We start from the raw sequence: 14141 nt of genomic DNA on the forward strand, positions 1-14141 counted from the left end.
CGAGAAGAGGAAGGAAGGAGGGTGGAACGAAGAGACGAGAAGAGGAAGGAAGGAGGGTGGAACGCAGAGACGAGAAGAGGAAGGAAGGAGGGTGGAACGCAGAGACGAGAAGAGGAAGGAAGGAGGGTGGAACGAAGAGACGAGAAGAGGAAGGAAGGAGGGTGGAACGAAGAGACGAGAAGAGGAAGGAAGGAGGGTGGAACGAAGAGACGAGAAGAGGAAGGAAGGAGGGTGGAACGAAGAGACGAGAAGAGGAAGGAAGGAGGGTGGAACGAAGAGACGAGAAGAGGAAGGAAGGAGGGTGGAACGAAGAGACGAGAAGAGGAAGGAAGGAGGGTGGAACGAAGAGACGAGAAGAGGAAGGAAGGAGGGTGGAACGAAGAGACGAGAAGAGGAAGGAAGGAGGGTGGAACGATTGAGGAGGAGGAGAGTGGAGCAAGTTGAGGTTCAAGAATACCAAGAAGGGGGAGGAAAGGGGGCAAGAGGATGGTAGGGGAAGGAAGCGAGGGAAGAGGAGAGAAGAGCGGGCAAAGCAAGAAGGGAAGGGACAAGGACCTGTCCTGATCGATGAGACAAGATTGTCGTAGGTTCGCATCTAAACCACTGAATGTCATGAATGGAGACGAAAGTAGCCAGGGAAGAAACAACATGATAGGAGGAGGAGACGAGGAGGAGGAGATGAGGAGGAGGAGACGAGGAGGAGGAGACGAGGAGGAGGAGACGAGGAGGAGGAGACGAGGAGGAGGAGGGTAAACATGTTACCTTCTTCTGTTTGCGCTCCCGCACACTTTCATGTCGTACGTATGGACCTCGTCGCTTGCGCGGGAACTCACGCCAACCTCGTTGCGGTTCAACGGATTCCAGTGCGCTGCATCAATCGTCCTCCTCCCCTCCACGTCCCTCACAGCGTTGAGAGAGCAGCAGCGACCAGCCTTGTCCCACTCATCCACGTAGCGATTCGAAGTCGCGTGAGACTTGAAGATGAGCAGCTGACCGCTTCCTCGTCCGCACAACAGGTACTCGGAGCTCGGGTTGAACTCCAGGCTGGTGAAGCGGGAGGAGGAAGCAACGTGGGAGGGAGGGCTGGAGTGGACGAGGGCCTTGCGACAAGATCTCAAGGAGCGAATCCATATCTTCTCAGAGAACAGACCGTCGGCATATCCAGTGCATTCTCTCTTGAGGATCTTCCTTGAATATCGGCACGTCTGCTCTCCTCCCAGAAACTCCTTTGAGGTCTTCACGTCCCTCCTCTTTACTAGCCCTTCCTCCAGCTCCCCAGCTTCGCCCCCCTCGTTCTCCTTGTCTCCTCCCTTCACAATGGTCAGGACCTTCTGCCATGTCTCCTCGCTGATCTCTGCTCCTTCATTGGTCGCCATGTAGTGACCGTCATCGAACGTCCGATAGACCATCCCTACTGCCTCCAGCGCATGCAGACTTCTGCTGACTGCTGGGACGAGTTGTTGCGGTCGTAGATGCCCGATAGCCTGTGCGATGCGGAAGCTGGACACGCCGAGTTTGTGGAAGGGATGGAGAGGCTTGTGCTTACTGGAAGAGGCAAAGAAAGTAAGTCAACCATGAGAAACATTGCTCGGAAGTCTTACCTTGTGCTCGAGTTCTGTTCTTGCACGTCGGACAAGGAGGAGGAGGTCGAGGAGGAGGAGGAGGAGGAGGAGGAGGAAGAAGGAGGTCGAGGGAGGGAAGGAGAAGCAGATGTGTTGCGTGTATGGAAGAGGAGGAGGAGGAGGAGGCAGCTGAAAGCCGGCATAGCAGGCTGTACGTTCGCCTTAGCGCTTCCTCATCGCTCAGCATGGCGGTGAGGTGCCTCAGAGGGGAAGTTTATCGGAGATTGAGATAGGGTGGGTACTGCTCAGAGGTATTGGTTCATCGTTGGTAGTTGTACTACCGGTTCAATTTCAATTGTAAGTACCCGTGAATGTAGATTTCAGATGCTTTATGAGGGGTACTTGTGAAGGGTGGGTAGGTGTTCAAAAGTTGAGATGGGTGGGTGGTGCAAGAATTTGGAGGGAAGTTTCAAGTCCTTCGGAAGGATCAGGTGGGTGGGGTGATATCACCCACGGTACAAAATAGTTTGAATATTAGCTCAAATTAGGGGTACTCTTTGGAGAGTGACTGGTGGACGAGGGGTAGCGGCCCAGCAGCTTGCTTCAATGGAAACAGCGGCCGAGCAGTCCTAGCAATGATGCGGCGAAGCATGATGAGAGAGGAGAGAGGCAGGCAGGCCAGGGTCACCAGCAGAGGGGAGCACCTTTCACCAAGCAACGGAGTTGGGGGGCGGGGCAGGCGTATGGCGGGGCGCTGGTTGATAGTACGAAGTCTCCGCAAGATCTCAAAACTTATATCCCTCGACATACTCGGAAAGGCCCATCGCTGAAGTAAGCAACGCGATCATAACTGCTCGAAACGTTGAACGGCAGACGGATTGGCACAGGTGGACCATGAGGACAACATTATTCATTAGTAGTTATGTACATTCATCTCCTGTAGTCAGTGAGCTTCTACTCGAATCTAAACTCGCTTCTGAGAAGTTCCCCTCCTTGATGAGACCAAACTTTCTCTGTAGTTCTTCGATTCCACGGCGATAGTCTCCGACCTGTCATGGCGTCAGCTTCTCCTACACCTACAGCTGCATGCTTACAGTCTTTCGATACTGAGCCAAGGCGGAAGTCGGTCGATTGCTTTGAGGCTGTTTAGTAGCATGTGTGGCGAGACTGGGAAGCAAGGAAAGTTACAACAAGAGGAATCAGCAGGAGTCTGAGTGACCTCGTCATGGGTCGATTTTGACTGTCTGTGATGGTAGCGAAACCAGCGATATCGAAGTCTGGCACGCTGCTCTCATCGGACCTGAAGGCATGGGCTGTGTGCGGTCGAACGCTAGGAGACGTCCTCTCGTTCGGACTGCCTTCCGCAGCAAAAGCATCAGCCCCAGATCCCAACAGCTCGAGCTCAGGGCCCCTCAGGTCATCCGCGCCGTCGGACAGGAACGTCTCGTTGAGCCGCTCGTCTGTGAGAGTCCCCTTGGAGGCCATGGGAGAAGTTCGTGCCCGGTTGCAGAGACAGCACACCCCAAGGTACTGCGCAGCCGCGATACCTGACCCTCGAGGAGTCTCCTGCTTCCAGACCATGTCTTCCGTCTGGCAAGAGACATCTGTAGTGCAACGTCACGTGTTGGGAGACGCTACGGGCAAGAGCAAGCGACCTCGGCACGCTGAGCAGAACTGGTTGTCTGCTGCATCGAAGTTCTCCTGTGATGGATCAAACTTGATCTGACCGAAATGAAGTCACGCTCTAGATCGGAGTGGATTTGAATAGTGGAGTCTCGTACATTGTTCCGATGCATCCAGTCAACGATTTTCGAGCATGTTGCTGCATGCGACTTACTCTCACTCTCACTGCAGAAGTGAACGAGCCTCTTTCGTACCTCAGATCGCTTTCTTCGACATCTTTCCTGCTCTAGTTCATTGTAGGCTCTGACCAGCTCCTCCATCAACTTGCCAGTCTCTAATGCGCTTCCTTTCTCAGCTGAAGATCGCTCAGGAGCTTTGAAACCGATCAGTTGTCGTGACCGAAAGCGAGGAGGGATTTCACCTCGCGTTCCTTCATCTTCGCGCTTCTCGTCCCTGCTTCTTGGGAAGAACACTACCTCGTTTGTGCTCAAGCCATGCACTGCATTGCCCTTGCATTCAAAACAAAGTCAAAATAGAAGCTTATTCGCACTGATCATAATGACTACACACACACCAGCAGAGTTTGTAGAGCAGCCATAGAGCCTTTCTCTTCGTCATTACTCGACCTTGGGCTGTTCTCTGCAGGAAACTCAATCGCACCTGGCGAGTGGTCCTGATCAACATCAACTCACCGCTGTTGGATGATGCTGGTCTGCTGCTGGTAGTTGTTGTCCTCAGTCTCGCATTTCTCACAGGGTCTCCTCCCTTTCTCTCGCCATCTCGCAGCCCCGGCGGCTGGGGCACCTGCCCAGCCATGTTCCGAACGCGCACGGATACTCACCACGGGTACTGGCGGATACTGGCGGATACTCTGAGGCAGGCTCATCAGTGATGGTTACCAAATGACCCTACCCCTCAAATGTCCAGAAATCTCTGGGGTACCTGTTGGATTTAAGGGTGGGGTAGGATTTCAGATCATCAAGAGGGGTGGTTTGGTATTAGGCTGATCCAAATGAAAGAGGGAGAGGGGGTACCCTGGTGGATCTCCAAGGAACAGGGTAGGGTGTGTGTTTCTTCAAGTGTGGGGTAGTCCGGATACGTGGTGGGCCAGCAAAGATTGTCCGGGGTGGGTAGTTTATGACATGGGGTGATTTGGTGATCGAAGTACCGGGTTGTCGCCCCTCCGTGGAGGAGGGTGGGTGAGGAAAAGATGAGGAGCACATGATCATTTCGCATTTGGGGAGGGTAGGGTACATTCTACAATGGAGTGGGTAGGGGTACAAACCACTGGGTGGTAGGGTGCTGACATCACATGGGGGTACAATGGCCAGGGTGGGGTGGAACAGGGGTCGAGGTTGCCATCATCCCTAAACCACGGGTGGTGAATATAGTGAACACGAAAGTAGGTGGGGTGATCCCAGCCAATACGGGTGTGATGATCCAGATGTACAGTATTGTAGTGGGTAGGGGTGATCAAGATGGGGTGATGGGTTTATAGGAAACCGGGGTGAATTCGGATTCGGGGGGTAGGGGGTTCAATAAAGGGGGTGGGCACCGGGGGTAGGTGTGGATGGTGGATTGAATGAACAGGGGCGGCAGGGAGTGCGCAGGAGAGGATGGAGGAGGCAGAGGAACAGGAAAGAGACTGGCTCCAAGCCTTCAGAATTATGGCTTCAAGAGGATGAGGACGGTTCTTTGAGTATTGTGAAGAAATAGACGATGGCAGGTTGCAGAGTGACTAATTTGGGGAATTGCGCCTGAAATAATCTAGGCAGGGATCAGAGGTATATTAGTTGATCTGCTACTAGCAGACAGGTGAAACGAGATGTACTTTGATGTTTTGGTATCAAAAATGATGGGTCAAGCTAAGGATAAGAATGATAGCTGCAGACATCAAGTGCATTGGTAGGGATGTAGCTTACGACTGTTACATATTTACTCGGAGAGATTGAAGGAAGGAGGCTGAAAACTGCCACGCAAGAGAAGAAGAGCATTGCCTCAGTGATATGATGTACTCGTCTTGTACATCAATGACTGTAACGGGCGGATTGTACTGAGTCTTTCAACCAGTCCCTTGCAATACAGTTTTTTGATGTACAGCTCGTATTTGTCTTATTTCGTTGCCAGCTGTAAATGTGAGAAAGATGTTGATAAATAGAGGAGTCAGAGCTATAATCATGATGTGAGTTTCAGAGGATATTCTGTATTAATGTGGATAGATTGGGTTGGATTGTGGTCATTAGAATTGTAGCTGTGAGGCCTAACGTGCAACATGTGCTGAGATAGGACAAAAAAACCACCAGTGATTTCAAGAATGCGCAATCAAACATGTTTCTCTAAGTCTCTTTGCATCTATAGGTGCAAGTTGTGAGGATCTCCTTGCAGATGGAGGCTCTGTTGGAGCAAAGGCACATTTGAGAAGCTCTCCTTGATTTTTACACTCTTTCTGCATTGGATAGCTTCGAGTAATTTAGAAGGATGAGAAGGACAGTAACTTTGATCACATTGTATCTGCTTGGTTATGTTCAGGAGGGACACACATTCCCTATGACGTCAAGCTTCGCACCCTCTTGCACTAATGACAGGACGCACCCTACGTGTTTCTCAGCAAGGGTGAACATATGCAAACAAAGTCGTCGCCATCAATATTCTGGAGTGAAACCAGGTGTACTTTATCAGCGTATGTTGGATGAAAGTGGAGAATGGTTCAATGCCGACTTGGTAGCCAAGATGAACTTGAAGAATAGAAGTCCTCCTGCGAGCAAGCCAATTTTAAGTTCAGGGACTCTGGGATGGGGATGGTACTCTGCAATGAGTACTGAAGGAAAAGGCAAGGGTACACAGGTATAGCTGTTCCTTTGTCCTTGCTTTTCAAATTGATCACAAACGTTTCCGCGAAAGGTTGGAGGAAGCAGTAATCAGGACTCAATGGCTGCTGTATCCTTAGGAACTATGGTAAGTCCAAAAATTCTTTTCGTGCCTATTCAAGTCGTTAAACTCTATTCAAGGATTTGTTTGGTATATTTGATGGGCACGGAGAGTTTGGCCACAAGGTACTGCTGTATTCGGCTTGCTGTTACAGGGTTGTTCACGTAGCTTTCAAGGTTTCTGCATACGTAGCCAACAATCTTCCCGATCAAATTCGAAAGCGAGTGCCAGATATCGAGAGGGCAGGGATGGATGAAGGGAGAGCAACCCCACCGCTGCAGGAGGCCTTCAGAGAAACGCATCAAAGTCTGCTGGAGCAGAAGAAGTTCGACACATTTCTTTCGGGAAGCACTTGCATCGTTGTCCTCGTTGCCGGTGAAGCGAATCAGAAGCGAATTATTGTTGCGAATGCAGGCGATTGTAGATGTATTGTATGTACGGAAGGCTGGGGTGGAAAGCTCATAACAACCCAAATCTCAGTGGATCAAAGTCCTGACCGGCCAGATGAAAGGAAAAGGATCGAGAAGAATGGAGGGATAGTCGGAATGGTGGATGTCACTCTGGATAAACCGGTAGTGATCTCAGTAGAAGCGGCGGCCAAGAAAGGAGCTGACCTGGGCCCGGCAAGAGTTTTCTGGCCCGACGGTTCATGGGAGCCTCCCTTCGATTCTTGCTTTCCTGGTTTAGCTATGAGCCGATCGTTGGGGGACAGCGTACTGGATGATCTAGGAGTGTTTCCAGATCCAGAAGTGTACACGAGGGCAGTGAAACCCAAGGATCGATTTCTTGTCATTGCTTCTGATGGAGTTTGGCAAGGTCGAGCATCCATCTTCTCATCAAGTGGATAACACTTGCCTCTGCAGTTATGAGTAACGAAGAAGTCTCGGCTGTCGTCAACTCCTGCAATGGTGATGCTGATCAAGCTTGTAAGGTATGAGACGCAATATTTTGAATCTTGTTTGTTTGTTGTAATTCTCATCTCAGGCGATCTACGATCGTGAGATTAAGATTGCATTGCTACCGTCCAACGCTAATATGTTACGTTCTGTTTTAGGTGCAGCTCAGAAGTGGGAAGCAGAAGAGCATGAAGGCGACGGGTTTGGGTGAGATTGTGATTTCAGTTGCCATGTGTCTTCACCACGTGCCGCTGAACGGATCGCGTCCTTGACAGGTATCGTGATGACATCTCAAGTTTCGTGATCTTTTTCGGAGGGGCAAAGTAAATTTCTCGGGCGTTGTTTGTGATGAGCTGGAATACAATCGAGATGGAACGACTGTAGTGCTTCCTCTTTCCCCGCATGACACCACCACCAGTCGTCTTGACTTCTTGAAATAGAAAGCGAATGTGCACAAGATTATGACGTGTAGATCTTGAGGACCTGCCGAACTTCGCTGGAACATCGAGGACAGTGTGCTACTTCTCTCTCTTCCTGCAGCTTCGCTGCACACTCTAGACAGCACACCTGACTCTTGTGAGCTGAGTTGCAAGGAAGAAACGCTACCTGGTGGTTGCAGTCGAGGAGGACGCAGTTGCAAGCGTTGCTCTCGCACAGGCAGCACAGGCGCCGAACAGCATCGGGTGGGAGATAATGCCGAGAGCTGCCGGTAAGAGCCTAGCAGATGCTGAGTCACTCGCGAACAAGGGGACGAGTTGGGCCATGGAAGGTGGGAGGAGGGCAAGAAGCGCAGGAGAGATGAAAGACAAAAGAAGAGGCGGGGGGGGGAGGGTGAGGATGCTGGTCTGACCTCTTGGATGAGTTGACGATGGATGGTGCGATTGACTCGAGCATGGAAGAGATTCAGGGCCTTGAGCCATGCGGACCAGGCGAGGAAGAGAAGCCCAATGACGAGTAGAGCCTGCTGGATGTGACTACCCCTCCCTTCCCCTCCCTCCCCCACTACTCCTTCCCCGCCCTTCACTCCCTTCCTGTCCCCTCCCTCTCTTCTACTCCTTGCCTCCCCTCCCGTTCCTCTCGCACCTTCCCTCGTCGCATGTGCTCCTGGGCACTCGCCTCTAGACCCTCCACGACTTCCTCCACGTTGCGCTGAGGGGAAATGAGGGAGGAGGTGAGACTGGAGGAGGAGACTCTTACCGCGTCAACCAAGAAACAACCCTCCAGGCTCTTCTCCGTCGGAGCTCGCAACACGACCCGCAGGTACCGTTCGCCTGCCCCATCCCAAGGCTGTAAGGAGAGCTCCCCGACCGCTGTGACCTGTACAAATTCATTCACTCGCCTCGTTCTCCTCCCTCGGCCTCTGACCTCTTGCCCGACCACGAGCGCATCCTCCATAACCTGACGCATGCTCTCACTTGTGCTCGAGCCGATGCTCGCTCCGCACCTTCATGAGAGATTGAGGGCCGTAGAAGGGGACGCGGTACGTCTTGGAGCTGATGTTGGTTAGCCCGTACTGGTTGGCAAGCCAGCCGTCAGCTGGGACGGGAGCAGGCACACCTCACCTCACAACCCAGCAGGACGTTTGCGCATGTTTGGCATCCTGCCCCAGGATCTGAGCAGAGGAGGAAGGGAACTTCGCTAGTCTCGTCGACTATCTCGTTCCATGTGATGCTGCTGACGTCGAACAAGGAGGTCCACCAGTCTGCCGTTGGAGTCTTCGGGCCACTCCCGTCAGACTCTCTTTGCTCAAGGGGCGGGGCTCACCATGGAGATCCGCTGCTGGTAGACCGCTGCTTGTTTCCCGCAGCTCAGACGCAGCGGGAGATCACAGGAGACGAAAGCTCGGAAGACAGCAAAGACCTCGAGACAAGTCAGAGGAGAAGACGAGCCATGAAAATCGAACAGAGATGCTCTTGCCAGCATCCTTTGCCGTCCTGCAGCAAGGAGTCACGAGCTCGGCACTAGCTTGCCCCTCCTCACCTCAGTTCTGCGATCACGTCCTCCAGCCTCCTGCTCGCTGTTACCCGGACGATGCTGGCAATCCTACAAGCTAGTGAGGAGGAGGAGGCTTCTTGCTCTTGCTACCTTAGTAATCGACGGCCATGGGCCAACAGGAAGGCGCCTAAAGTCCCACAGGCGAACCTGACGGATGGAAGGTGAGGAGACGAGAGGCGAGGCAGACAACATGAGGAAACGTGAGAAGCGCTGAACGAGGGGGGAGGAGGGAACGATGATGCAGGAGGAGAGGGGAAGTCTGCGGCTGATGGGGCGAGGAGCAGATGACATGAAGAGGGATGAGGAAGGAGATATGAGATGAAGGAAGAGGAGAGGAGAGGAGGAGGAGGAGAGAGGAGGAGGAGAGGGGGTGGGGGGTTAGGGGAGCAAGAGAGGAGAGGATGAGGGGGAGGAGGAGGAGGAGGATAAGGAGAGGACATGACGTTAGAGGTCTCCAGCATGAAGTCGCTCGTAGTACCCGAAACTTGTCGCTGGATGCTCCCCGATGATGCTGAGAAGCGACAGGGGACGCGGCATGGCATGTCGGGGGCACAGGAAACCAGCCCGCCTCAGACACCTTAGGCTATGGCGGGAGTCGATCACAACACAAAGAGTGAAGGACAGGGAGGGAGGGGGGAGGAGAAGGAGGGGAGAGGAGAGGAACGAGGAGAAGGAGAGAGAGGAGGAGATAGAGGAGAGGAAAGAAAGAAGGGAAGAGACTGAGAGTGAGGTCGACGCCATGCAGTGGGTTGGAAATAGAGCAAAAGCGCAATCAGGAGAAACAAAGAGGAAGAGGAGGCAGAGGAGAATGAGAGTAGCACGGGATACGAGGGAGAGAGACAGGGAGGAAAAGCAGGGTTAGGTTGAACGAGGACTGGAGGATGGGAAGAGACAGCGAAGCTGCCGATCTGTTGCAGGAAAGTTTGTGGAGAGGAGGGAGGGGAGGAGCAAGCACAAAGAGAACTCGATCGAGGTGACAAGAAAGCAGATTCAAGACGATCTGAACAAGACGATGGCGGATGAAAGTCTTGCTCATGGCATAAGCGACTTCTCCGTGCCAGGTTGATGAGTTGTCGGTTGGTTGAAGCTGCTAATACGCCATAGCGATGCGAGACTCCGTTGTGATTCAACTTCGAATGCGAGACAAGAAGGAGAGATCGCCGTGAGTATCATCTCAATCATCTCAATCGTCTCAATTATCTCGATCATCTCGATCATATCAATCATATCATTCATATCAATCATATCAATCATATCAATCATATCATTCATCTCAACCTTCTCCTTCACTACCACCATCAGTCAAATTTCATTCTTACACTGCTCACAGTTTCGAGGACTTGATCAGGAGCAGAACGGTACTTCAAATCGTTGGCTGAGCTGTGTGACGTCTAAACAAACTTGCAGAAGCTGCTAAATGAGAACATGATGCTGGAAAACACCCAAGTGAGAACAAGCAGGAGACTGTAGAAGCTCCTCAAACACTTGCAGGCGAATCTGTCGAAACAAATTTCAATCCAAACTGAAGAATTGAGGCAGCTTCGGGAGGTACTCCTCCTCCTCCATCTCCCCCTCCTCGTCCTCCATCTCCCCCTCCTTCTCCACTCCTCCTCCTCCTCCTCCTCCTCCTCCTCCTCCTCCTCCTCCTCCTCAATCTGCAACATGTCCTTATTTCTGGGGGTGCAGGCCTCTGGCATCGAAGGAGGAGGAAGCCGATGTCAGAAGTGTGCGGGCATGCAGGTTAGTTACTGTTATGCCATCCAACCACATCCCATCCCATCCCATCCCATCCCATCCCATCCCATCCCATCCCATCCCATCCCATCTCATCTCATCTCATCTCATCTTGTTTGTCGATGATTGTGATGTAGGACGAGCTGACCAGAAACTTAAGAGAGAAGGCAGACGACAAGCAGCAAATCTTGAAGCTGACGCAGCAGGTTGCAAACAACGGCAGGAGACGTTGAGTTGCTGAGATGATATTTTACAGGTGAGGGATCAGCAGGGTGTAATCGAGAAGATGAAGATGGATATGAAAGAGATGGAGAATGTAAGAAGACTTCTTCTTCTTCGCGCATTCACATGTTTGAAAGACGATTCGGTCCATGAGGGATGAACAGAAATCCGCGCTGGTGAGAACAGGGACAACTGGAGGATGTGAGATAAACTGCTAGTGCAGGTCAAGATCAAAGATTTAGAAGCATCTCTCCAAGTTGCTGTCGAAGAATGCGGAGCTCGAACTGTCAGTACATTTCCTGTCCTTTGGTGTATTGAACTAGTTCTCTTGTTTCTTCCTTGTCTTTGTCCTCCTCCTCCTACTGCTCCTGATGTTCCTCTTCGCTTCTTCTTCATCCTGTTTCTCTTCCTCCTCCTGTCCCTCCTCTCTCCTCTTCCACATCTTCACCGTCCTATCTTGCCATGACTGCTCAACAGATCGAGATCGATCGCCTCAAGCCGGAGCTGCACAAGATGCAGACAGAGAACTTTGTGATAACGAGGAGACGAGGAAGGGAAACTGACCAGAGCAACAGGACCTGGTGAATGAGCTGCTGAAGCTCAAGGGGCAGGTGAAGACAAGGGGAAAGGGGAGAGGAAAGCGCGTTAGGCGAGAACAGATGAGATGGAGCAGGGATGGGAACGCAGAAATATTTCCAGAGGAGGAGGGAGAGAAACGATAGAAGAGGACGGAGGGAGGGACAAAGATGGAGGAGAAGGAGGTGCAGCAACAGCAGCATGAGGAGGAGGAGGACTTGTAGAGTTTCTGATGGAAGTCTGTCAGATGGCGGACAAGTACAACGAGATTCACAGCCTGATGGAGGAGGTGGAGCTGAAGAAACGAATGTGAGAAGAGCGAGTGAGAGGAGGGCAGGAGTGATACCTTCCTGCAGAGCCGAGGCTGTAAACAGCAGCAACGTCCCTGCAAGCTCTGAGGAGAAGGAGGAGGCGATGGCTGCGTGCGAGCCAGTTTCCTTCCTCTGGTAAGAAGATAAATGCTGTTTCTTCTCCCTCTTCACATTGTATTGCTTCAGCACCCCCTACCACCTTTCCTCTCCCTCCCCCTCCCTCCCCCTCCTCCTTCACCACTTCCTTCTCCTTCACCTGCTTCCTACCCCGCTCCCCATTTTCTCCTCTGATCGCCCTCCCTCTCTTCTCTCCTTTCTCTCCCTCTTCTCTCTTCTTGTCCTCCTCCTCTTCTCTCTTCTTGTCCTCCTCCTCTTCTCACGTGAACTTCAGTCGACTGCCGCAGCGGGCAAAGCAAACCATCATCGCGCACGAGAGGAGCGAGATCCATGCGCTGGCGCACAACAGCAGCGGCGCCATGCTGCTGACAGGAAGCGACGACAGAACGATGAAGGTGGAGAGAAGGAGGAGAAGGAGGCGTATGCGGGGTGAGAGGGGAGAAGAAGTTGGGAAGCTGTGTGAAGAGGAGCAGGAATCAGAGGAGGCGGGGGGGGAGGAGACGAGACGAGACGAGACGAGACGAGACGAGAGGCTGAGGGTTACCTCAGCTTTGGGACGCGAGGACCCTGTCTCGCATGGCAACATTTCAAGGGGCAATCAAGGTGAGCAGCTGAGGGTGGAGGAGGAGGTGGGGGAGGAGGAGGAAAGTGAAAGGGGAGAGGAGGAGGAAAGTGAAAGGGGAGAGGAGGAGGTGATGAATGGAAGGAGAGGGAGGGGATGAAATGAAGCAGTAAATGCTTGATGCAGGCAGTGATGTGTGTTGCATTCTCAAACGATGGAAATTACGTTCTAGGAGCAAGGTAAATTCCTCCACCACCTACTGCCCTTCCTCTCCCTCTTACTCTTATTCTTACTCTTACTCGTCCTCGTCCTCTTCCTCGTCCTCCTTTAATTCTGCTTTCACTTCTTGTCGCATCTGAATTTTTTCACTTCAGTGGCGATTTCGCTGTTCGTTTGTGGTCGCTCAAGACGAAACGAATCTTGCATACTTTGACTGGACATCAGAGCAAAATCTACACTGCCGGTGTTCTCGCCTCCTCCTCCTTCTCTCCTCCTCCTCCTCCTCCTCCTCCTCCTCCTTCTCTCCTCCTCCTCCTTCTCTTCCTCCTTCTTTCTTTCCTCTTCTCTCCTTCCTGCTCCTCTGCTCCTCACTCCCTCAACCTCCCATCTCTTCCTCTCTCCTCTCTCCTCATCATCCTCTCAGGTTTCACTCCGGACTCGCGTTACGCATTTTCGGGTGGATATGACAGAATGATCAAGTGACCTCCTCCTCCTCCTCCTCCTCCTCCTCCTCATACTCCTCCTCCTTCTCCTCCTCCTCCTCCTCCTCATACTCATACTCATACTCCTCCTCCTCCTCATACTCCTTCTCCTCCTCCTCATACTCCTCCTCCTCACACTCCTCATACTCCTCATCCTTCTCCTCCTCCTCATACTCCTCCTCCTCACACTCCTCATACTCCTCATACGCCTCCTCTACTCCTCCTCTACTCTTGCTCCTCTTTCCTCCCTTCTCTCTCTCCTTCTCCTCCTCCTCTCCTCGTCTTTCTCACTCTTCCAAGGCTGTGGGACCTGCATGAAGGTCTTGTGTCGAAGACTATCGCCTGCTCGTCGAGCTGTGAGATTTTCTATCCTCCGTAGCAGCCTCTGACATTGAATCCTCCTCTTTGACTTTCTCTTACTGTGCTCCTCGTCCTTGTCCTCGTCTTCCTCCTCCTCCTTCTCCTTCTCCTCCTTCTCCTCCTCCTCCTCCTCCTCCACCACCACCACCACCACCACCACTTTCTTCTCGCTCATGTTCCCTTTTTCCTCATCAGGCAATGATGCTGTTGTCACTCAAGAGGTGGGAAGATGAATTCAAGTTTGGGAGGGAGGAGAGGGAAGGAGAAGGGGAAGGATCGGAGAAGGAGGAGGTCAGGAAGGGAGTGGACGAGGACGAGCACGAGGAGGGGGAGGAAGATGAAGAGGAGAAGGAGGGAGACGATGGGGATGGGGGTGAAGGTTTTGACGGAGTGGCAGGGGAGTGTGATTGTTAGTGTTCACCTTGACAACTCCATCCGCTTATGGGACTTTCGAACTGGAAGTTTCGAGCATGAGATGACTGGGTGCCCCTTTACCTCCTCCTCCTCCTCCTCCTCCTCCTCCTCCTCCTCCTCCTCCTCCTCCTCCTCCTCCT

The 14141-nt window shown here is 52.4% G+C and overlaps 4 protein-coding genes across 4 annotated transcripts in view; 2 read left to right on the forward strand and 2 right to left on the reverse strand.

Moving 5' to 3' along the window:
- Positions 1–1765, reverse strand: part of GUITHDRAFT_147826 (hypothetical protein) — a gene marked incomplete at both ends in the record, with an annotated part of 3872 nt that extends 2107 nt beyond the window's left edge. Inside the window, 3 exons of the mRNA XM_005820479.1 lie at positions 556–595; positions 763–1545; positions 1602–1765. Coding sequence (XP_005820536.1) covers positions 556–595; positions 763–1545; positions 1602–1765 — 987 coding nt within the window. The remainder of the gene's footprint in view (positions 1–555; positions 596–762; positions 1546–1601) is intronic.
- A 717-nt stretch (positions 1766–2482) lies between these two features.
- GUITHDRAFT_166425 (hypothetical protein) lies at positions 2483–4001 on the reverse strand (the record flags this gene model as incomplete). The annotated part of the gene is made up of 9 exons (XM_005820480.1): positions 2483–2611; positions 2657–2729; positions 2782–3166; positions 3218–3284; positions 3344–3384; positions 3440–3558; positions 3607–3694; positions 3760–3824; positions 3878–4001. The coding sequence occupies 7 exons, from the start codon at positions 3999–4001 to the stop codon at positions 2975–2977; spliced, it is 696 nt and encodes a 231-aa protein (XP_005820537.1). The 3' UTR covers positions 2483–2611; positions 2657–2729; positions 2782–2974.
- A 2360-nt stretch (positions 4002–6361) lies between these two features.
- GUITHDRAFT_81287 (hypothetical protein) lies at positions 6362–7050 on the forward strand (the record flags this gene model as incomplete). The annotated part of the gene is made up of 3 exons (XM_005820481.1): positions 6362–6685; positions 6716–6929; positions 6977–7050. 3 exons carry the CDS (start codon positions 6362–6364, stop codon positions 7048–7050), a joined length of 612 nt encoding a protein of 203 aa, XP_005820538.1.
- A 2693-nt stretch (positions 7051–9743) lies between these two features.
- On the forward strand, positions 9744–12769 carry GUITHDRAFT_120252 (hypothetical protein; the record flags this gene model as incomplete). The annotated part of the gene is made up of 18 exons (XM_005820482.1): positions 9744–9861; positions 9922–10065; positions 10109–10166; positions 10335–10362; positions 10412–10450; positions 10496–10552; positions 10691–10744; positions 10876–10944; positions 10995–11054; positions 11098–11136; positions 11184–11246; positions 11438–11491; positions 11536–11571; positions 11784–11845; positions 11893–11982; positions 12239–12359; positions 12514–12567; positions 12713–12769. 18 exons carry the CDS (start codon positions 9744–9746, stop codon positions 12767–12769), a joined length of 1203 nt encoding a protein of 400 aa, XP_005820539.1.
- Between the last annotated feature and the right edge of the window lie 1372 nt (positions 12770–14141).

This window comes from Guillardia theta (genome assembly GCF_000315625.1).
Source record: "Guillardia theta CCMP2712 unplaced genomic scaffold GUITHscaffold_175, whole genome shotgun sequence".
Taxonomy (NCBI): Eukaryota; class Cryptophyceae; order Pyrenomonadales; family Geminigeraceae; genus Guillardia; species Guillardia theta.